Source organism: Mustela nigripes, chromosome 2, assembly GCF_022355385.1.
Source record: "Mustela nigripes isolate SB6536 chromosome 2, MUSNIG.SB6536, whole genome shotgun sequence".
NCBI lineage: Eukaryota > Metazoa > Chordata > Mammalia > Carnivora > Mustelidae > Mustela > Mustela nigripes.
Window position 1 is genome coordinate 72,245,900 of NC_081558.1, and position 22,060 is coordinate 72,267,959.

The 22,060-nt window shown below is 46.7% G+C and overlaps 1 protein-coding gene across 4 annotated transcripts in view; it reads left to right on the plus strand.

The window, feature by feature from the left end:
* Nucleotides 1-22,060, plus strand: part of OSBPL10 (oxysterol binding protein like 10) — a 349,809-nt gene that overhangs the window by 257,101 nt on the left and 70,648 nt on the right. For all 4 annotated transcript variants that reach the window (XM_059390786.1, XM_059390789.1, XM_059390788.1 and 1 more), the window contains one exon: nt 20,752-20,901. In XM_059390786.1, the coding sequence (XP_059246769.1) occupies nt 20,752-20,901 (150 nt within the window). The remainder of the gene's footprint in view (nt 1-20,751; nt 20,902-22,060) is intronic.

Genomic DNA, 22,060 nt, shown 5'->3' on the forward strand with positions numbered 1-22,060 from the left:
TCTCCATCTTCCAGCCAGCCTCTAGAACTGTGAGAAAATAAATTCTCTTGTTTACACCACCTTGTTCATGGTATTTTGTGAAGGCAGCCTGAGTGGACTAAGATACCCAGCTTCTTAACTCCCTGCATATTTCACAATAGTTAGAATTTTTTTTTTAAATGTCTTGAGATGAGAAGCCCGAGAAATGGTTTATAGCTAAGAGACATTTCCAGGTTAGTATTAGACAGTGTAGGTCCTAGAGGTATGTGACTACAAATCTACCTGTGGCCTGTAGCAAATAAGATGATCATCTGTGAGATGTCATGGAAGTTGAAGACATGTTTTTATGTATTCTTTTTTTTTTTTTTTTTTAAGATTTTATTTATTTGACAGAAAGAGAGAGAGACAGCCAGAGAGGGAACACAAGCTGGGGGAGTGGGAGAGGGAGAAGCAGGTTTCCCGCTGAGCAGGGAGCCCAATGAGGGGCTCGATCATGGGATCATGACCTGAGTGGAAGGCAGATGCTTAATGACTGAACCGCCCAGGCGCCCTTTTATGATATTCTAGAAGGCTGTTTGTTCTGCCTCCCATGGCTAAAAGCACCTTTTGGTCTTGTTAAAAACAAAACAAAACAAAACAAAAAAAAAACTTCACATTTTTCTGCCCTTTCTTCTTAACATATCAACAACAAATATAACCACCCACACTGAACTAAGCCTTGTATGCATTTTTTCAAGGGCTCCGTTTCTGGTGGTATCATTGGGCTCTTCTACTACAGGGCAGGACAGTGTGATTTCCTCTGCAGCTTTGGGGGATTCATTTCGGTTTATCCTCCCTTTCCAAGAACTTGTTTCTCCTTCCATCCTACTTCTCTTTCTCTTCCTCTCTCCCTTTCTGTGGGTGGTAATTAAGTTTTGTTTTCTTGATTGGGTGTTTTTTGTTGTTGTTTTGTTTTGTTCTGTCTTTTAGAGAGAGAGAGAGATCCTGAAGCCGAGAAGGGTTGGAGGGAGAGGAAGAGAGAATCTCAAGCAAACTCCCCACTGAGTGTAGAGCCCGACGTGGGGCTGGATCTCACGACTTGAACTGAACTAGTCAGATGCTTAACCAACTGAGCCACCCAGGTGGCCAAGTGTGTTGCTTTTATAAGAGAGAGTTGGAATATAGCTGAAGGTTCCAGATCTACTTTCAAGGGGGCTGGTAGTGTGTGTCTGAGGACTTTTAAAGGGTTTCATTATTGGAATAAGCAGGTCTTTGGGGGTAGCCTTAGGAGTGGTCACTCTGTTGCCTCCCTTCTCTCCCCTCCCCTGCCAGCCAGTGTGGCTTTGTGACATAAACACCCACGCCCAGAGTGTTGGGGAGGGAGCCACCTTGGATTTGACAGGTGTGAGCCGGAGCCATATGAAAAAATTCCATACCGGCTGGTATAATTTAGTCTACTCTGCATCAGTAGTCAAAAGTTTAAGCCCTTTGAACCCGGTGAATGAAGGGGCTTAAAACCCTACCGAGTTTTGTAGGGTTTTTTTCCTCCTCTCTCTGCCTTCCTATCACTGCTGTTGTCACGAAGGGAGGAAGTCAGATCTGAACCAGAGGAGAAGAGTTGAAGAGATTGCAGTGATGTGGTATGACAATTTTTAGTATTCTGGTTTTGGGGGTGTTTCCTCTCCTCCTATAAAGTGGCCCCAGATTTCACAACCCACTCCTCTTTTCCCCTTGTTGGCCTATACCCATGAAATTATACCAGGAGCAATGAGCTTTTCACCATCTGCCTGGCTTACATTTTTATTTGCCCACAATGAATAACTATTCTCCGAGGTGATTTATCCACTGCCTCAGATGACGTTCCCTTTCCTAAGATGGAAAGTCAGCGCTCCCGAGATTTATGATCTTGGGGAAAGAATGTTATGGAAGAAAAGAGTACAATCTTTTTTCACATATACTCTGGGCTTTGCCTGAATTAATCAGTGAGTTCTGTATCCCTTTTGCAATTTGAATTGAATTTTGTGGATGGTTTGTGGAACTACACAGTGCGGGGGCTTACTGGGTGCTAAATCCAGATTGTAAATTTTAAAGTTTTTGGTAATGAAGATAGGTGTGAGTTACTAACCAGGCAGAATATAGATTGTGTGTGTGTCTGCATGAATAAGAAAGCTGTAGCACGAAATCCTGGTTGTGATTTTTTGGACTCTGTGGATCCAAGACTCAAACAACCACGTCTCTAACACATGAACATACTTTACCAGTAACCAATTGGCTGGCCATCCTCTCTCGAGTTCACCTCAGGACTGTAGCTCTCCCTGGCCCTTGTGGATATTAAAGCAACATGGGTCATGTGATGGGCTCTGTGAGGTGACAAGTGTGGTCAGGTGTCATGTGACACCCCATCACCGCCATCTTGTTTCTCCTTCCACAGAGTGCTCTCCCATCCTTTCCCCACCCCCGCCCTCCGCTTACAGCCAGCTAAGTGGATACTGGACTGTCCTGATGTCCCATTTGGCTCTCTATTGGCTACGCTAATGCCAGTAAATGACCTCATTATGAATAAGTATTAGAAGAGTGGGAGTAGGACAGACACATGGAGGAAAAGGAGACCATAACCTTTTAAGAAATGAAATTCAACATTCTGGAGAATTGAGCCACCCAAGTACCCCTCATTGTCTTTATGTTTTTTTTTTAATATTTTATTTATTTATTTGAGAGAGAGAGACAGTGAGAGAGAGTATGAGTGAGGAGAAGGTCAGAGAGAGAAGCAGATTCCCCGTGGAGCTGGGAGCCCTACGTGAGACTCGATCCCGGGACTCCAGCTGAAGGCTCAGCCAACTGAGCCACCCAGGTGCCCAGAACTGGAGATCCTTAAAACCATGGGATTATTCCTCAGAGTGTCCTACAGCTCTCCACATTTTCCTTGATCTCTTCCATTTCTTTCCTTTCAAAAGAATAAGAAATGTAACTTTGTTTTTAAAAGCTATTTTAAAATTTATGTTGCGGAGGTATTAAATCTCAACTTCTTCTGGTGAACATAGAGTATGGAAGCCACATTACCAGCTTCAAAGAATTTTGTGGATTACTCCGGAAATGGCCCTCCTCCATGAATGACCTTGTGTTTTGGAAAACGGGTTTCAGATTCCACATCTTTCTTTTCAATTGTCTTGGTACTGAAATGCGGGACCAACTTGTAGTTCGGACTTAAAAAAGAAATATATTCTGTAATTCAGGGAGAAAAGGACTCTGTTGGGGATTGTGACGTTTTCTCATGGTAGACTGATACCAATTGCATGTTCTGGAAGCAGGGGAAAGGGACCACTTTTATGTTTATCTGCCTTTTTGCATTCTGCTCGAATGCATTATTAGAGCTAAAAACTTTTATTTAGAACAAGCTTATGTATAGAAAATCCCACAATGGGAAAATAAACACCCGTTTTAGATGCTGCTCTGTGACATCATGGTTTGTACTTAGGTGAGTGAAGACTCTTGTGCTAGGCAAAGTGAGGGACAGTTGTCACAGGGTTGCTTCCAGAAAGCCTTTATTAAAACATCAAAGTGCCTGCCTCACAAAAGCAAGCTTTTGATTTATATCCTTTTGGACCCAGATTCCTTGAGGAAGCAGTCAGTAGAACATAAAGTACAAAATAATAATAAAGACAATGAGGGGTACTTGGGTGGCTCAGTGGGCTAAGTGTCTTGACTTTGTCTCAGGTTGTGATCTTAGGGCCCTGGGATGGAGCACTGCCCCCACCCCAGACTCCCTGCTCAGTGGGGAGTCTGCTTGTCCTTCTCCCTCTGCCCATCCCGGGGGTCTGGGTGGTGGTGGTGGTGATAGGACGCCTCTCTGGGAGGCCTGCCCGTGCTGGTAACAGGGCAGTCTGAAACCCATCCCTTTCTCTGCCTGCAATGGGGGTGGGCGGTATCAGTACTAATGATAGGAGTCCTTTCCTGGTGGAAATGCTTAGAATCAGATGAGATCGCGTACTTGCAGTGTTCAGCCCAATGCCTGGTACATAGTAGATGCTCAGTGGTAAGCTCTTATTCACACTGTTCTTTTCTAATCCCTGTCTGTGATATGAGTGTCTTGAGAAACTCCTAAGAGCTTATGTTCCTGGGCTATCTTGGGTTCCTCAAGGGAGATTCATTTCTCTTTTGTTTGTCTTTCAAAAGGGTAGTCTGCATGTAAATGACGACAAATACATTTGTATGGTGAGGCAAGATTTACAAAGGGCTTTCATTAATGACTCACTCAAATAGGCTTTTCCCAATGTAGCTAATTTAATAATCATCAAGGCCTTTTTGCTGCTGGTGTCTTGTCTGGGTTCTCTTTGAGGAGTTCTAAAATCAACTAGCCCGGTTTGGGCCTGGGTCACTGGGCAAAAGTAAGGTGAGGTGGAGAGCAAGGTACGTGTATGCATATATATGTGTATGTGTATATATTCTTTTAGGAATTCTTAACAACTATGAAATTACAGATAATATATAGGTAAAGTGGCTGTTTAATTGGATGGTACATCTTTGACATGTTCCCATGTCAGTATAGAGATTGTATCTCTTTTAACAGTTACAGTCAACCCTAGGATTGTATCATGATTCAGGGAATGCTGTGCCTTATTTAACCAGACCTAATGAGAGACCTTTAGTTGTCCGGTTTTTCTTTTACAAATAAGGTTCTGCTCCTATTTTTCTTTTCCTTTTTTAAAGACTTTTATTTATTTGAGAAAGTGTGCATGCATGCACCAGCAGGGGTTGGGGCAGAGGGAGAGGGAGAAGCAGGCTCCCCGCTGAGCCGGGATCCTGGGATCATGACCTGAGCCGAAGGCAGATGCTTAACGGACTGAGCCACCCAGGGGCCCTCTGCTCAAATTTTTCACACTTAATGCAACCAGGTCTCATACAACGGAACTGTCTAGCAGTGGAATTTAAGTGGAATTCAGTCAACAAATGTGGGAATTAAAAATGCTGGGGGCACCTTAGTGGCTCAGTGGATTAAAGCCTCTGCCTTGGGCTTGGGTCATGATCCCAGAGTCCTGGGATCGAGCCCCACATCTGGCTCTCTGGTCAGCAGGGGGCCTCCTTCCCACCCTCAGCCCCTCTCTCTCTGCCTGCCTCTCTGCCTACTTGTGATCTCTGTCTGTCAAATAAATAAGTAAAATCTTAAAAAAAAAGATTTTGCTAAGTATTACCAAATTGCTCTCAAAGACTGAGGCAAATTTATACTTCCACAACCGTGTGTGAGGGCTACTATTTTCCTATGCTTTTGCCATGAGAAATGAGTATCAAGAGTCTATCCTCTTTTCAGTTTTTATTTTATTTTTAATATTTATCTTTAAGCTCTGTGCCCAACATGGAGTTGAACTCATGACTGAGATCAAGAGTCACACATTCCACTGACTGAGCAAGCCTGGCTCCCCTCTGGTTTTTAATTTTAGGAGAAAATTGGTGTCTTGTTTTAATTTTCTATTTTTACACTATGAATGAAGTGAAGAATGTGTTTCACATTTAGCCATTTGTGTTTCTCTTGTTTTAAGTGTCTTGTTCACAGCCTTTGCACATTTTTCAATTCATTTGGACTTTCTAATTAATATTTTATAAGCATTCTTTTTATATTCAGCCAATTAGTTCTTCATAATGTGGGCCAAGTATTTTGTCCACGTCTTGGGTGCACTTCAGAGATAAGAAGTAATGGCAGCAATTATGGCTACAGTCACAACTGCAGAATCTTTTGCCGTGAAGAGGATCCCTTAGCTTGAATCGGGTTGAGTAAGACTCTTCCTTACATCCTTTCGTAATCTAGTATTAGTTTCAAATGAGGCTCCAGAATTGTGTGTGTTGCTGTCTAGGGACACCCCTGGGATGAACCAGCATATTGCTCTGTGTTTGTGTTGGCCGTTTTGAAGGGAGGTTTCAGTAGCTATGGGAATACCCGTGAGCAGAGACAGACGCTTGTCTGTCTTAGAAACATGATTCTAGCAAGAACCAAGTGGTCCTCTCGTTAAGAACATTGGCTCACGGAGCCCTTGCTACCCCCGCTCTCATCTCCTCCCTGCTGCTAATCCTTGCTCGGAAGGAAATGTGGAAATGTGTATGGATGGACTCAGTGGACATTGGCTCTGGTTTGGACCCCCTCTCTCCATCTAGGGTCTGTCGTTGCTGGTTTTTAAGACAGTTTTATGCAGAATACTAATTAACCTGGAAAGAATAACAGTGGTTCATCTCTCAAAAACGAAGCACTTAGGGGCACCTGGGTGGCTCAGTCGTTGAGCATCTGCCTTGGGCTCAGGTTATGATCTCTGGGTCCTGGGATCGAGCCCTTGCATAGGGCTCCCTGCTTGACAGGAAGCCTGCTTCTCCTTCTTCCACTCCCCCTGCTTGTGTTCCCTCTCTCGCTGTGTCTCTCTGTCAAATAAATAAAATCTTTAAAACAAAACAAACAAACAAAAAACAAACAAAAAATGAAGCACTTAATATCAGAAATTCATTTTTTCAGTTCTGAAGGCTTTAGATTATGGATGGCATGATAAAGTAACCAGTTAAATATCAATTTCAGCAGAACATCACATACCATGGGTTATTTTTAAACTTGCATGAGCAGTGTTTGTTTTGTGATCATGCTTTATGAATGGGACAAAGACTTAGTGTACAGGAGTACAACATTTGTCAGAACGTCTACCTGAGTAACAGAAAACCTAGCTTCGAGATCCCGGGTAGCCGGCTGGGTTTTACAGGAGGAGTGGAAACGGCATCAGGGTGAGCTTAAAAAGAAAACAAAACAAAACAACCAACGAAAACAGGGGCTTAGTATTTAGAAGAGTGTCGGTCTCATCAGAGTACATTTACACCTTAAAATTCACTGTCTTCTTTTTGTGCTAAACATGATAACCCACAGTTCTGATCATTAATAGTGCTCACCGCACGTGTTCACAGTCCCCTAGGGTGACTACAGCTGTCTCACAAATTTGCCTTTGAAGTTTTCACTGAATGAAGCATTTGAAAATGGGGCAATGCAGAGTGCGATAACGTGACAGGTTTTCAAGTAGAAGACATAGTAAGCCTCATTTGGATTTTATGGTGGTGGGAATAACGGGGAAAATATGAACGGTTACAATTACCCTCTTAGAGCCTAAGTATCAATTCACATGTGAATAAAAGTAGAAAGAAACTTCCTTTGAATACCCTTGGTCACAGTAGCTAGAGAAATGGACATAACATAATGCAAATTAAGAAGCAGAGGAAATGCCTGCTATTTGAGCCAGAAGGTATTGAGTGGGATTTGGAGATTGTAGCTTTAATAGTGTCTCATTGCTGCTTCCTCATGGTAGAATTAAGAGCTGTGGTGGTTTTGTTCTGGTTTCTTTCTTTTTTCCCTACAAAACACTATCCACCTGTTCTTCCCAGATGCTTTTCTGTTCGTTAGTAGTTACAAAATCTGGATGTCATGGAAATAGACTAGAACTCTTTTTAAGTTAAGGGAAAAGTCCAAAATTGCCCAAGCTTTGCGTTGTTTCTAAAATTCCTGATGTGCTTACAGCACTAAATCATTGGCTGTCTTTGAGAGTCAGGAAATAATAATCCGGAAACTCGGCCTTTTGGAGTGAAATGGCGTAGATTTGCATGATTTAGATCCTGGAGGGCTGGGATGCGTGGTGTGCATCCTGATAGGTGCCTCGGGACACAGGAAATCCTCGGTGAATGTGGGTGTGTATGGCCTGCAGAGAACAGTGTCTGCAGAGGAGTCCTTGATGCACTTTGCTTTTTCCATTATTCATGATGCAGGCCCTTTTTGCCTGCAAAGAACAGTAAATGCCTCATGCTTTTAATGACTTGTAAATCAAAACTGTTCTGTGGTTTGCAGTGCCCCTGGTTATTTCCTTTGTGTTATCAAACCCTTCCAAGATTTCCATGGGAAAGAATCAGTTGGGATTTTCTAAATGAGAGGCATAAATGATTAAAATGGACGGATGAAATTCAGAGTCAGAATAAAAGGACCGCCTGGTGGGGCCACTGATGAAAATACCATCGCCCTCTTCCCATCAAAGTTTATAGCTTTCCATTTCTGTTTTTGGGTTGTCATGTGGAATTTCCAGAACCTGATCTAATGTTGAGAAAAGATGGTTTGTTTCTTCAGCTTGTGCCTACACAGGTTCTTGAAAACAGTTGTCATCTGTCCATGCTTGGGTTCCTTTGTGCTCAAGGCAGTGCCGTGTCGTCACGAGGCACTCGGGATTGGGTTTGGAGAACCAGAGGGGCCGGTAGTCCCATCTCCTGCCTGTCTTCCCTGGATTCCAGGCTTCTCATACGCCTGCTTGCTTTTCTGTGCTGTCCCCTGCAGCCCCTGTGGCCTTTGGTGTTTACAGCAGTGCTTCTCCAATGCTGGAATGCATCAGAAGCACCTGGAGGGCTTGGCAGAATACTTGTTCTGGGGGCGGCCGTGGGGGAGGAAATGGGAAGTTATCCAGTGGGCTTAGGGTTTGTTTGGAAGAAGAAAAAATTCTAGAAAACTGTTGTACAACAGAGTAAATACAGGTAACACCATGATACTTAAGGACAGTTAAGATGGTAAAACAAAACAAAACAAAACAAAAGAGTTGGGTATAAAGCAAAAATACGTTTCTCATAACCCATGTTATACTCTACACTAAGGTCTCTCATTGCACCATATATAAATTATACTTCAGTTAAAAAACAGAAGCCAAAAAAACCCCAAACATCTACAGCTCTGGACTCATTGGCCCCAGAGTTGGAGTCTGTAAGTCTGGGACGGTCCCCTAGACTGGGCTATCTCTGATGGTTTTCTTGATAGTCTTGGTCATCAGGTTTCCAGTCATGCCAAGGCCACAGGTCTGGGAACCACACATTCTCTAGGCCATCTTTTTGCATCTTTTTTCCAGTCTCTTTCAAGTATTCCGGTGCAGAACTTGTGGAAACAGCAAGGCAATCTAACAATGAGTGGCGTCAAGTGTAGAGTCTGAAAGCCTTCTCTAACATAGTGCCATTGGCCTGAGTTTCATTGTGTTTACTCTCTGAATAAAGGTATTTACCATCTGCAGAATCAGAAGAAATCCATCACCCAGCACGAAGCTTAAATCAATAATGATTTAAACAGTGGCTAGAGAAAGTTAGAGTTGTATTCTTGGTGTCCCTCCATGGTTACAATAGAAGCAAATCATAAGATCATAGAATTTCTTTAAGTTTTTCGGTCCAGAATCCTTTTATTCCTCTTGGTTACCCCCCAGGACATCATCCTTCATCATTTTGTTTCTGACGTGACAATTTTCATAAAAGTGTCCTTTTTTGCTTTATTAGGAATAGTTGGATTTCCAAAATGACCTCTTCTCAGTGAGCTTTGGATTACCAAGGAGTTAAGGAGAGATAGGCCTGGCAATGACTTGTGAGTGACTGTGGCAAAGCTTACCCATAGGGTTGTAGACGAGGGAGGGATTGTTCTTGACCCAGAGTCACCGAGTCTGTATCATAGCATGGAGCTGTATTTGCAGAGAAAGAACAAGTGGTAGAAGGCAGAGAAATGAACGGGGAGGGTGTGAAAAGCTTAGAGCAGTGCTGTCCAACCCAATAGGCTGTGATGACGGGAATGTTTGTACGCTGACCAATATGGTTGCCACTGGCCATGTGTGGCTGGTGAATACTTAAAGTGTGGCTAATGCCATTGGGGAAGTGAATTTTAAATTTTATTTATTTTTAATTGATTGAGTGGCCAGTGGCTATTACCCCGGGAAGTAAGAGGCTCGTGGGTGCCGTGAGGATGCCGCCGACCGTCTAGGCAGAAGGGAGTTCTGGTGAGGAGCAGGAAGGAAAGGGAGAAAGGGATAGGTTGAGGAGGGCCTTACATATTGGGCTGACTGGATAGTAGGCCTCTCCGGGCAGTGGAATAGCATTGAAGACTTTAGAACAGAGAAGAGGGTATTTGGGGAAGAACATTCTAGCGATACAGTACAAGGCAGCATGTAAGAGGAGGGAGCAGAAAAGTCTGCAGCTGTTAGGATCATACAGTTAAGTGTCTAAGGTCTAGGGTGCGATGGCAGGATGAGGGCGGGGGAGATGTGTTGACCAGGCAGGTAGGTGTCTGGATGGGGGGGGCGCTGGGAGGTGCCCAAGCACCTGCAGGTCTCAAGTCTGGTTGACGGGGCAGGAGTGTGGTGAACAAAGTGGAGAAGTCAGGAAGCTGGTGGGGCGCTTCCTGGGTCTGGGTTGGATCAGGGAGGAGGGAAGGTGACATGATGATGGCTTTCTTGCCCATGAGTGCTGCCCGCCTGCACGAATCTTCTGCGCTGTGATATGCTGCCCGTGGCCTACTGGTGACTCCCATGTGCAGGCCGTTTCTGACCAGTCCAGTTTCACTTCCGGTTCCACCTGCTGCCATCAGTGCTTGCTCGCTTCCTTACCCGCCGGCCGCCATCTTACTGCTTCCCCGGGACCCCTGTCGTAGCTCACCGTGTGATCCCATGGGGGGCCCCCAAAACCAAACCACGGTCTGCCCAGCAAGGCCTTGGGTTCCAAGAGGACTACAACCATTTTCATATTCCTCTACCGTGCCTCGCAGAGAGTCTGATGTGCCTAGTTACTGAAGGAAGGAAGAGGAGGGACCCTTCCTGGGGGCTGTAGGGGAGAATCCATGTGCTTCCCTTTTCTGGCTTCTAGAGGCTGCCTGCTTTCTTTGGCCTGTGGCCCCTTCCTCTGTCTTCATCCTACGGACTGTCCTTTGGTTGGCACACCCCCTTTTGACCGCAGTCAGGGAAGGGTCTCCAATTTACGGGATGCCTATGATTCCACTGGAAAATCCAGGACTCTCTCCTTGTTTCAAGGCCCTTAATCACCTCTAGAAGGCCTGTTTTGTCATAGAAGGTAACATTCACAGGTTCCAGGATTAGGATATGGACCTCTGGGGACACTATTATCCTGCCTACCACAGGTGGCTCAAGGGGCAGATGGTGAGCAGGCTGGTGATGCAGGAAGTGGAGTTTCTGGACAAGACTGACCTTGAGCTAGAAATTAGAGGTCATCAGTGAATAAATGGTGGAAAGCCCTGGCATCAGGTGGGCTCCCCAAGGGAATGAGTCTGAGCCATAAGGTTAAAGCCATGTGCTGTCCGGCCTCCGCCAAAGTGCCTGGACATTGGTACCGTTCCTTCTCTTAATATGTCCCCTCCTTCCTCTGGCTGCCTTGAGCACTGCTGTTTGGTGACACTCAGCTCCGAGTGTGCCTCTCTGGTCATCCAGGATACGACCTTCCTTCTGCTCTTGTTTGACTTTGCATTGTGTGGTGTTCTTTTGTTTATATTTTTATTCTCATTTTCTTCCTAACAGCTTTATGAGGTCTAATTCACATAGCTGTGCCACTCCCTCATTTAAAATGTACCATTCCGTGGGTTTCACTGTTTTTGCAGATAAGTCCCACCATCACTACAGTCAATTTTAGAACATTTTCCTCACCCCCAAAAGAAACAGTGTAGCCTTCAGCTGTCACCCTTTATTCTGCCCTTCCTCCCAGCCGCTGCCAACCACTAACCTGCTTTCTTTCTGCATCCATCTGCCTGTTCTGGACGTCTTCTAGAGTGGAACCATGTCATATGCGATCTTTTATGACTGGCTGTCCTTTTCATTTTAAAGATTTTCTTTTCTTTTCTTTTCTTTTTTAGAGAGAGAATGAGAGAGGGAGGCTATGAGTGGGGCAGGGGCTGAAGGCGAGGGAGAAAGAGGCTTCCCGCTGAGCAAGGAGCCTGATGTGAGGCTCCATCCGAGGACCATGACCTGAGCTGAAGGCACACAGTTAACCGACTGACCACCCCAGGCACCCCCTGTCCTTCTCATTTTAAATCCGGATTCTGTCCTTGCATGTTCAGGTTCTCCCCATTTTTTTTCTTTAATTTCATTCACTCGTTCCTTAACACGTTTTCTTCCTGAGTGCGTGTTATAAAAATCAGCCTTCGTTTTGAGATTCTACCGAAAACCGGAATTAGACAGGAGCTCTAATGGGAGACTGTCACGGAGGAGTTTCAGCTAGGGTAAGCTGACTACCATGAGACCACTGCAGTCCGTGCCTCAGTTCCTGGCTGATAATACTGCCTGATCACAGCATTCTTTCTCCCCGATCCCAGAGGTGGCTTCTTTTTTCTTTTTAAGATTTTGTTTATTTATTTGATAGAGAGAGACACAGCAAGAGAGAGAACACAAGCAGGGGGAGTAGGAGAGAAGTAGGCTTCCTGACAAACAGGGAGCCTGATGCAGGGCTTGATCCTAGACCTTGGGATCACGATCAGAGCTGAAGGCAGATGCTTAACGACCGCGCCACCCAGGTGCCCTATCAGAGGTGGCTTCTAGGTCTGTGGCAACCTGCAGCCCTAAGTAACCAGCCCGAATAATCAGTGTTCCTCTGCTGAGAGAGCTCTGACATTCCAGTTCCAACGGGAAAGCAGATATGCAATTGCAATAAATCCAGTTGTTGAGAGCCAGATCGGGTACCTGCAGGGAGCTAGGATTCCTTGTTAGGAGGGAGGTACCAGCTCTGCTGCTGGGAAGTGTGGTTGAACAACGTCTCCAAGGAGGAGGTGGAACTTACAGGTTCTACCCGGGGCCGGCGTAGGAGCCAGGGGACATCTGTACCCTCCACAAGCAGATGACCAGCTTGTCAAATGCGGACACTGCATCTTAAGCATCCTTAGATCTTCAGTATCTAGTGTGGGTGTTTGAGGCAGTTGGGGGGCTGGTAGTTCTTGCAACGCTGGTGCCTGCTCCCCATATTTTGCCCATCTGAAGGAGGTCTTTTATGTCTTAAGCCCTGGCTTTTCCTCAGACCAGAACCTAGGGAGGCTAGAATGGGTCTGGCACGAGTTTCGTCCCTCCCTTTCCTGGGCCTTCTAGAGAACTCAAGTAGCTGTGGATGGCAGCCCACTGCTCATGTGCCCTCTGCTGCTTTGTACTCGTCCCCTGTGCTTCTCCAATCTGCATGTGACCCTTGGCTGAGATTTGTTTTGGAATGTCTCAGAATCCCTTCCTGGTGCAGCTCTGGATTCTAGAAGTGATTCTAGAAGATTCTAGAAATGATGCACCCTCATGGGCAAGGCCGTGGGCTATGCGGGATACCCGGACCTTTACAGCCCCAGAGCCGCCTGGGTCCTTGCTGCGGGGGATGACCTAGCAGAGGAGCTGGGCCAGCGTCACACAGCACCTGGAGGGCTGGCTGAGGGAATGTGGGTGCTGTAACAGAGGCTTCTAGATCATTGCACCCGCTGGTTCCACCCAGTCCCTGTGTATAAGCCGTGGGCTCCCAAGCGTGGTGGCTGCTCACTGAGCTTTACCTCTGGGCCGGGCTCGGGGCTCAGGGCTCTCCGTGCTTTGTCTTCCGTAGGCCTCTCAGCGGCCGCCGGAGGTGTGGGGTAGTTCCTCCTACATTTCAGGGATGAGGAGACGGAGTCTGACAGGTGGAAGGTAGTGGACTCCGGGGTTCCATCGGGGCCATCCCCCTGGCTTCGCTGCCTCCCAGAGCCACAGCGATTATGTTCTCTGTTTTGTGCCCTCTTCCTTTTCCTTCTTGATCGAGATTTTGATCCTGGTGATCACCAGGTTCCGGTGGTGGCAGTGGGGGGTGGTTTGGAAATGTGGCCTGTGCTATTCGTGCAGCTCGGGCCTTGGGGACCAGCACTCCACAGCCTGGCACGGCTTCGCTCTCACTCAGTCTTGGTGAGCTCTTGGCCAGGCTGGTAACTCAGTGCTGGGTTGGGTTGCAAAGCACCCGGCTCTTGCTGATTGAGAGAGTGTCCTAAAGCATGGGACACAGCGCCTGGCTCTCGGGCTTTCTTGGCACGCATGTGTTCATCCCACTCTTCCTGGTGGCCGCTGGTGGCCTCTGGTGCCCGAGGAGCTGCCACGTGGTATGTGGGCTCCGGATGACTGCATGTGGTTGCCAAGACGGTCATTGGCACACTTGCCTTCCAGTGCCCCAGCTGAACGATAATCCCCACACCCTTCGCCATGGCTGCTGCTGCTTCTTTTTTTTTTTTTTCTTTCTTTCTTGGGTTTTTTTTTTTTTTTTTTTTTTTTGGTGGGGGGATACTTTTTAAGGTTTGCTTTGCACCTTCTCAGCTCCTTTCTTTTTTTGCTTTCATTTCAAAATGGTTTCCAAGCAGCTACGTGGAAATGAGAAAAGGACTGATGTTTGCCATGAACGCTTCTCTCAAATATTTTTTAAAGGAACACCTGTTGCATCCTCTTGGCATAATTGTGCCTGATCATCCTGGCTGATGATGAATGCCCCTCCCCATCCTCTCCCCCTTCCCAGAAGTGACTTCCTTCTACTTTCCAGGGTGTGTTTTATTGAAAATGAACCTTTCTGCAGGTCGGCCCCTTTGCTCAGGAAGAGCATCTGTCCTTCCAGTCTATGAGAGCCAAGTGTGGCAAATGTGTGTGTATGTGTGGTTAGAGCCAGAAAGCCAGCACATCCACTGGGAGGCGGCAGAAGGATTGTGATGTCAGTTGGCAGCCAACTCAGCATCTCCAAAACGGCAGCAGGGACCAGTCTGCTGTGTGGACATGCTTGTACTTGAACCTGTCAAGGATTAGAGCCATCTCATCCATCAGGTTCCCCCCCTTGCACAGTGGCCTCATCGTACCTACCTCCAAATGGCAAGATAAGGTCCCCTAATTACAGTGGTGGGCCTCAAGGCACAGTTGGTCACCTGGCATAGAAGATCGTACATGTGTGCAGCCTAGCCTTCAGCGGCTGCCCTGCGTCAGGGCCGAGGGGCATCAGGAGTACAAGACATCATTCGAAGACATATGTCTGACATCAAGCTCTTTGGCATGACTTCTGACCAGAGGAGAGTGTCTGTCTGTTCAACCGAGAGACTCTCCGCTCAGCGAAGATGGCCTGCTTTTGGAGAATTGGAGACAGGCACAAACGAGACTCTTCTGGGGAAGAAATCCCACCAGTGCTAAGTGTGGGAAGGACAGTAGGTCATTAGCAGCAGCCACTTTACACTCATATGACAAAACTGTATGTCTGTGTGTCCTCGGGGGAAATGATTTTTCTAAGCATGTGATAGTGTCTTGCATTTAATAGTCTGTGATGTAATTGTCTTATTGGGGAATAAGGGACAAAAATGCCGGGTGAATTTGCTGGACTGCAGGCCATCTTTGTACGCCCTGCGCTATGCCGATGCTATTGACTTGGGTATGAAGTAGGCTTGGGTTTTTGAATATGGTTATGCCGGTTTTCCGCACCTTGGACTGTTAGATCATACTTCTTAGGATGTGAACTATTACTAATGTGAACATACACAACGGGGATCAAGGAATGATTGTGATAATTTGGTCAAATATACTAGAAATATTGAGATGAGAAAAATGACTAGAGATAAAAGGGATGAAATACTTGGTTTTGTGGATTCCATAAAGGTCGTCCGCACCAGAAACGCCGTTATCATTAGAACAAAAAAATAAGTTTCAGTAGTTGGTCCCTGCGCACTTGTACCTCTTAGACGTGTAAACCCCCAGGCTTGTCTTCCAGTATTTACTGTATTTGTCTACTTTGTCTTCCATTTACCTACTCTCCCAATCTCTCTGCCCTTCTAGCCTCTTGAATGTTTCAACTGGACAGTCCTCTTTTTTCTAGAACCTCTCATTTTCTAGCAAACCACCATCTGTTGACTCTTATTCTCCTGTGGTGCACAAAAGCGTACTTGTGCTGGTGGTCAGTATTGCATGTTATCACGTGTTGTGTGTAGTCGAGGTGAGAGGTAAGGTACCTAGGAGGACAGCCCATTTTCTGGTTGCCCCTTTGCTCTGCTGCTGTACTCGACATTTCTCGCATTTGAAGGTGGACATCTGAGGGTGGTGCTTTGGGTCTTTGACCCCACCTTCTGGCTTTCTGTGACCCTCAGATACTCTTTCTGACATGGCTGGGTTTTCCCCTTTCTCCCATAAAGAGGATATCTGGACAGAGCTTGTGGTCTTCTGTGTGGCTCAGTTAACCCCATGTCTCTGTGCCATGGTACCAGTGCGTAGGCGGAGATGCCAGGCTCTCAAAGTGCTGGGCTGCGGCGTGCTTGCTGATGGAGTAGAATTTGATGTTCAATCTCTAGCTGCCTCTATTTTCTGTCCTTGGCTGAGTAGACTTTTAGGATAGCTGCAGATCAATTGAACTCAGTGTGTTTTGTTTTCTGTTGAAGAGATGATCTACTTAGGAAAACCTATTCTAGGACACTTATTTGGATAAAAGATGGCAGTGGGCACCCATCTCAAGCTTCACTAGCATGGACCCCTCATATCTGCATGTCTGTGACTTAAGGGCTCTAGCATGGCCTTCCTCCCTGTTCAAAAGGAAACGGGCCATGTAGCCACCTAGGCTTCTCTCATAATACCTCAAATCTAAGGGTTCAGACCTTTGAGTTTAGACACTAAGCTATTAGGCATATTAGTTATTCTGTTATTAGTTATTAGTTATTACGAATAAAAAGGACATTAGTAGATCAAATTGCTTATGCCGGCCTCTCCTCTCTCTGAAGGCCAGTGAAGAAAGGAGAGATGGTCTTGAAGAAAGAAGGCTGGGTTGCCTGTGCTTGTCTGAGCAAGGGGGAGTCGGTGTGGGTGCAGGGATGGAACCGGGCCTGTGACAGGGAAACGAATGGGCCTCGAAAATGAAATGTCTAGTTCATGGTTTTTCCTGGAACTGACCCAAACTGTAGTTCAGTTACATGTGTGTATTGAATAAAATGGGTTGGAATTTCCCTCTCGCTTGGAATTTGCATTTGTATTGCAGGATTAAGATTTGTGTTAAAAAGAAGGGGTGGAAGAGAACTTCAGTGTTTCCCCTGCACTGCCGCCGTCCCCCTTGAGAGGACTGTGGAACCCATGGAAACCGAACCCAGTCATCATTTGGCTTCTTGTTCTGGCCCCCAGCCAGTGCCTCACGGATGTGCTCCCCAAGCCAGAGAAGAAGTAGAGGTCTGTGCTTGAAGGCAGGAGCACGTCTGTAAATGCCGGGACTGTCTGGTTAGGCCACATCCCACCCTGAGAGCCCACCTCAGACGATTGGGTGTCTGAGAGGCCCAAGGTCAGCCCAGGGGCACATCATCTTCCACGAATCCAAGGTGACCATGGGCCTCAGCTCCAGAAAATGCCCAGACGTACAACTTTCACCTCAAATATGAAGGGTAGTGGTAGATATCTTTAGGGGGGTCCATAGTGCCCAGATTCAGAATCCTTGCTCTGGGGCACAAGTCACTGTTGTAGACACGTGGAGGAGTGTCCCTAAGCCTCAGCCTGCCGTGAAGCCATTTCCTGTCCCTCAGATATACTTGTCCTTCCCCCATTTGCTCATAGACATTTTTAGTAGCACCGTAAGCCCTAAGGTGCTCATGGGGTAGAAATATTGACTCGCAATTTTTGTTTTTATTAAAAACCTCGTTTTTTCCAAAGCCTGCCACTCTTTAAAACCTATTCTGATTCTGTTTTGTCTTACAAGTTGGCATTCATTTTTATGGCTGGGCTGGCTCATTTGCAGAGATCTCTGCAAGGTGGGGGAATTGGATGACGCTTCTGGCTTAGTAAGTCATGTGAACTTTCCCAGCATTTCTAAAACCATTTCTCGTTTTCAGTTTTCTTCAGTTTCTTTCTTTCAGTTTTCTTCTGAGATCGAGAAACACTGTCCTGCCACCTTGGAGCACCTGGAGGCAGTGCTCATGGCTTTACAAGCAGTCCCAAGGGACTGGAGGGTGCGAGCATGCAGGGGCCCCCAGGAGCAAAGCAGAGTGCCACAAGTGGGAGGGTGAGGGTCTGGAAGGGGCGTGTGGGCCTGATTATGGACTATAGATGCCGTGACCTTATCAATGTTTTGGATTTCACAGCAGACCAGCAGAATCTATAAACTCTTGACCTGAAAAGGGAAGTTTCTCTGCCTTTAAAAGGCCAACAAAGCCTTGTTCTTCAAATTCTGAAATTTCTTGCAGCGCCGTTAACAGTGGGTGCTTTGTGGATGCTGACCGAGCTGTATTTACGTTGCCGGCTGACCTCTTTCTCACGGGGTTGTCCAGTTCGATACTCCTGTCTTCCTTCCTCTTGCCCTCATTTTCGACCAACGATGCAGGGTGGCCTCGCCTTTCTGCAAAAGACTGAGTTCCAGTCTTTTAGAACTGGAATTGGGGTTGTCTTCTAAGACATTCACTAACAACGTAATGAATTAAACCACTTTTTTTTTTTTTTTAAGATTTTATAAGAGAGAGAGCATGAGCAGGGGGAGGGGCAGAGGCACAAGGAGAAGCAGATTCCCCGCTGATCAGGGAGCCTGAAAACGCAGGGTTTGATCCCAAGACCCTGAGATCATGTCCTGAGCCAAAGTCAGACATTCAGCCCAGCCACCCAGGCACCCACCTCCCTTGTTTTAACCGTGTTTATTCACTTGAGTTTGGGTAGGAGAGGCTTTTGCAAATCATACTGTAAGAAGGAGGGCACGTTCTCAGAAGCTCTGGCAGAGAAGTGCTGTGGATCCTTGATTAAGCTGAGGCAGTTTGCTGAGGATCCAATCCATGACGTGTGTCGGGCTCCTCCTGGCCTTTCTTCCCCTGCTGGGACCTTAGGGCTCCCACAAGCTCTGACCTCCAGTTGCCTTGGAGTGAGCCAGCTTCTGTGGCCCGTGCACCAACCTTCATTCTCTCTGCTCGAGCAGGCGTCTCTGAGAAGCATCACTGACACAGAGGAAATAAAATGTTGGGTTGAAGCAGGAGACCTGGGGAGGTTTGTGTGCACACTGATGTGTGTACTTCGTATCAGTCACGTGGCAGGATCTTGCAGAAAGACTTCCTGGCCTCCTGAAGAAGCACAAGACAAACTGGGTTTAATTTCCAAGTAAGGCAGACGGCAGGAGGAAGTGTGGTCTCAGGTGGTCCTATAAACACATTGCGGCAGGTGAGAAGGTGAACACAGAGAATGGAGATTTGCTGTGTGGACAAATGGGAGATCACATTTTCTGAAGGAAAGATGGTTCTGCTTCATAAAGCTTATGGCCGCCTCACTTGAGCAATTGATTTGTTGAGTCTGCATTCAGTACTCGGTGAGAACAACTAATTTCAAGTAGGAATGATTGTACTCAAGATGGTGGTTTCCTTTCCTGTGGAGACGGTTAAGGACTTGGCATGCCGCAGTCCCCTCTTCCCTCAGTGTGGGTACATGCTGGTAGCTTGATTTGTTTTTGATTATCTTTTTCCTCTCAAAGCAAGAAACCCAGGGCATTGTCCTCTCCTTCCCCAGCTGCCCCGCCCCTGCCTTGAGGGGAAGTCTACTAACACAGAGTACTACCCACCAGCTCACTATAGAGGAAGTGGCAAGAGCAGCACCTTTGCCCTTGGAAGGGACTGGGTCCCAGCTTTCTGACTTCAGTGGTGACTGACTGGCGCTGTAAACTCCCAGTGAAATGAGACCACTGTACACTTCAAAACTGAACTCCGGAGGAGGGAGAAAATAGAGTCAGGAGGGGCAGGTTGGTCCGAAGATGACCCTACTGTTCCTAGCCTTTCAGCCATTCCAGTAGCAGCACTGAGACACAGCAGGTGGGTGTCTAAGAGGTGAAGCTGGAGGAGAGGCAGAGTGGCCTTTGGAGCCCCTCCTTCTCCAACTTCCTAGCAGAGAGCCAGGGCAGCCTGCTCCCCCATCCCCAGAGTCATCTGGTGAGTCTCCTATGGAACAGGATGAGGGCCAGGGGTCCTTGTTATTTCAGTATATTCTGGCAACACAGTTTTCCAATGATGTCAAACAACACACATTACGTTGAGGTTGGAGACGAGGCACACAATGGGGGAAAATGCAACTCTTGGCCCCGGGGAGAGCCTACCCGCCGTGGGATTCACTGAGGACTTCCCAGTGGTCTCTCCAGAACTGGGGTCATTCAGAGGTGATTGAGAATAATTTGAGAAGTATGTCTATGGAAAATGTCTATCTTGATGGGAATTTTTAAAATGCCTATCCCAGGGAAGAAGAGCCCTATATTTTTTTCCACCGAGTGTTGGTAAGGAATGGCCAGCATGTGTATGTTAGGCCGGAGTTCTTGATACTGGGGTCTTGGAAAATCCTGTGCTCCGTAATCCCTCTTGTATATTCCGCTCATTAACTTGCCTGCTAACTATGTAATTGGAAAAATCAGAATCAAGCAATTGAATTAATAAACTTGCATGGAGGAAAACAAGGTCTGTTGGCTTGCCTGAGTTACAGCATTATAAAATTTGTGTTTTTCCTTTAATTTTTGTTTTTGTCTCCCTTCCTAAAGTAATGCCAGCTCTGAGGCTTTTTTTTTTTTTTTTTCACACTTGGTGTAGTGATATTAATTGATGTGAGTAGAAATAGTCTCAGAGTAAATTTTCTCATAACTAAGGTAATTTCAGTCTGTCCCGGGGGTGTCTGACTTTTGCTTAGTAACAGAAAAGTTTGCATTAGATATAAAGTGTTTTTGGGTGGTATATATTAAAAGGAAAATATTATATGAGCATAGTCCAGGTAAGGGAGCTCATACCCATATAGTTTTTTGAAGAGTGGGAAATTTTCTTTTTTGGGGGGGATGTCTGCTAATAGGGGATGATGGAGAAAATGAATGGGCATGCACAACAGCTGAAAGAACTAAAAAAGAACCCCAGTAAGGACCTATACCCCGAAAGAGTCCTGTTCCACCCTGTGGCTAATAGGACTGGCTTACAGAGAAATACTTTGTTTCTCTTCAGTCATTTCTAAGCATATGGGTCCCTACTTCTGCTGGACCAGCTGGTGATTTTTGTCGATGATCTTGTTTTAGCCAAACTCGGGCCCTGAACTGGTTTTGTCTGAAGATGAAAAAAGTGACACTGAAGATAAGGAAGAGACAGAATTGGGCGTCATGGAGGATCAACGGAGTATAATTCTTCATCTCATTTCACAGCTCAAACTGGGAATGGATTTGACCAAGGTAGGTTGGCATGTCCCACTGGGTTTGCAGCCCGGGGCTTGGGTTCTGTCTCCCCTCACCTCCCCAAGCCTCTTTTACTCACATTCTCATCACCGTGGTGAGACTGGGGAAGTAGAGTGGGGAAAAAGGCCAAAATGGCATTTGAGCATGGATATTCCAAGGGATAATTAGCAAGGATGTTTTTGTATCAGTGCTTATCCCAGAGCACGAGTGTTGCATTGGACTTTGTCCTAGCATCTAAAGTACAGGAGATGATAGGGAAAATTCAAGATAAGATTTCTTTGTTTCCTGCTGTGTTCTAGAGAAGATTGAAGATGCAGAGACAGATGTGGCATATTGGCCCCAGAGAGAACAACGGGAGGAAGGAAAACGGCGGCACCAGGAGTGAGGCCGCTGTGAGCCTGGCCACAGCCTCCTGCCAACTGGCATTAGCTTTAACGGCTGGTCCCCAAAGGGCAAGCTTGTTGGGAACTCGGATCCCATTACCCACCTGCAAGGAAACAGACCTGTTGTTTGGTAGAAGAGCAACTGACTCTTCCTGGTGCTGTGCTCAGCCAGGATTCTTCCTGGGGGGCAGTATTAGGAGAACCTGGTGTCCTGACTACGGATGGCAAGTTGTTGGGCCCCTAGAGATCCTCCCTCACCCTGAGCCATGGCTTCGTTCTGGAGGCAAGCAGGGAAAGCAATTCTATATGTAGCTGAAGGGTTGCATGGTGGCATGGGTCGGGGGGCTGGTGCCCACCTGGTTACATTTCTAGCCAGATGCTGAATCCTAATGCCTCCCTTGGAGGGTGCGGCGAGATGGGAGGGAGCAAGCAGGGCCCTAGCCCGGTGCTGGACTCGTAATAGGCGCGACATCACTCTTAACCTTAGGAAGCTGAGCGCTTCCTGTGTGATGAGACTGGTATGGTAGATGGACAGCTACTGGGGAGAGACCGGGGGAGGGTATGCTGGGAAATGGAGGTTCTAGAATCTGAAGGCCAGCCAGAAAATGGTGGGTATGCTTGAGATGGTCCACACCACGGAAGGTACCTCCCCATGGAAACTGCTGTCAGAGAGGTTGGGTTGTTTGGCTGCTCTGATGGGTCTGGATACCACAGGTTCATCTCAGACTGTGCTGGAGGCCAGAGAACCAGGAAGGGGAGGGCAGGGGTGAGTG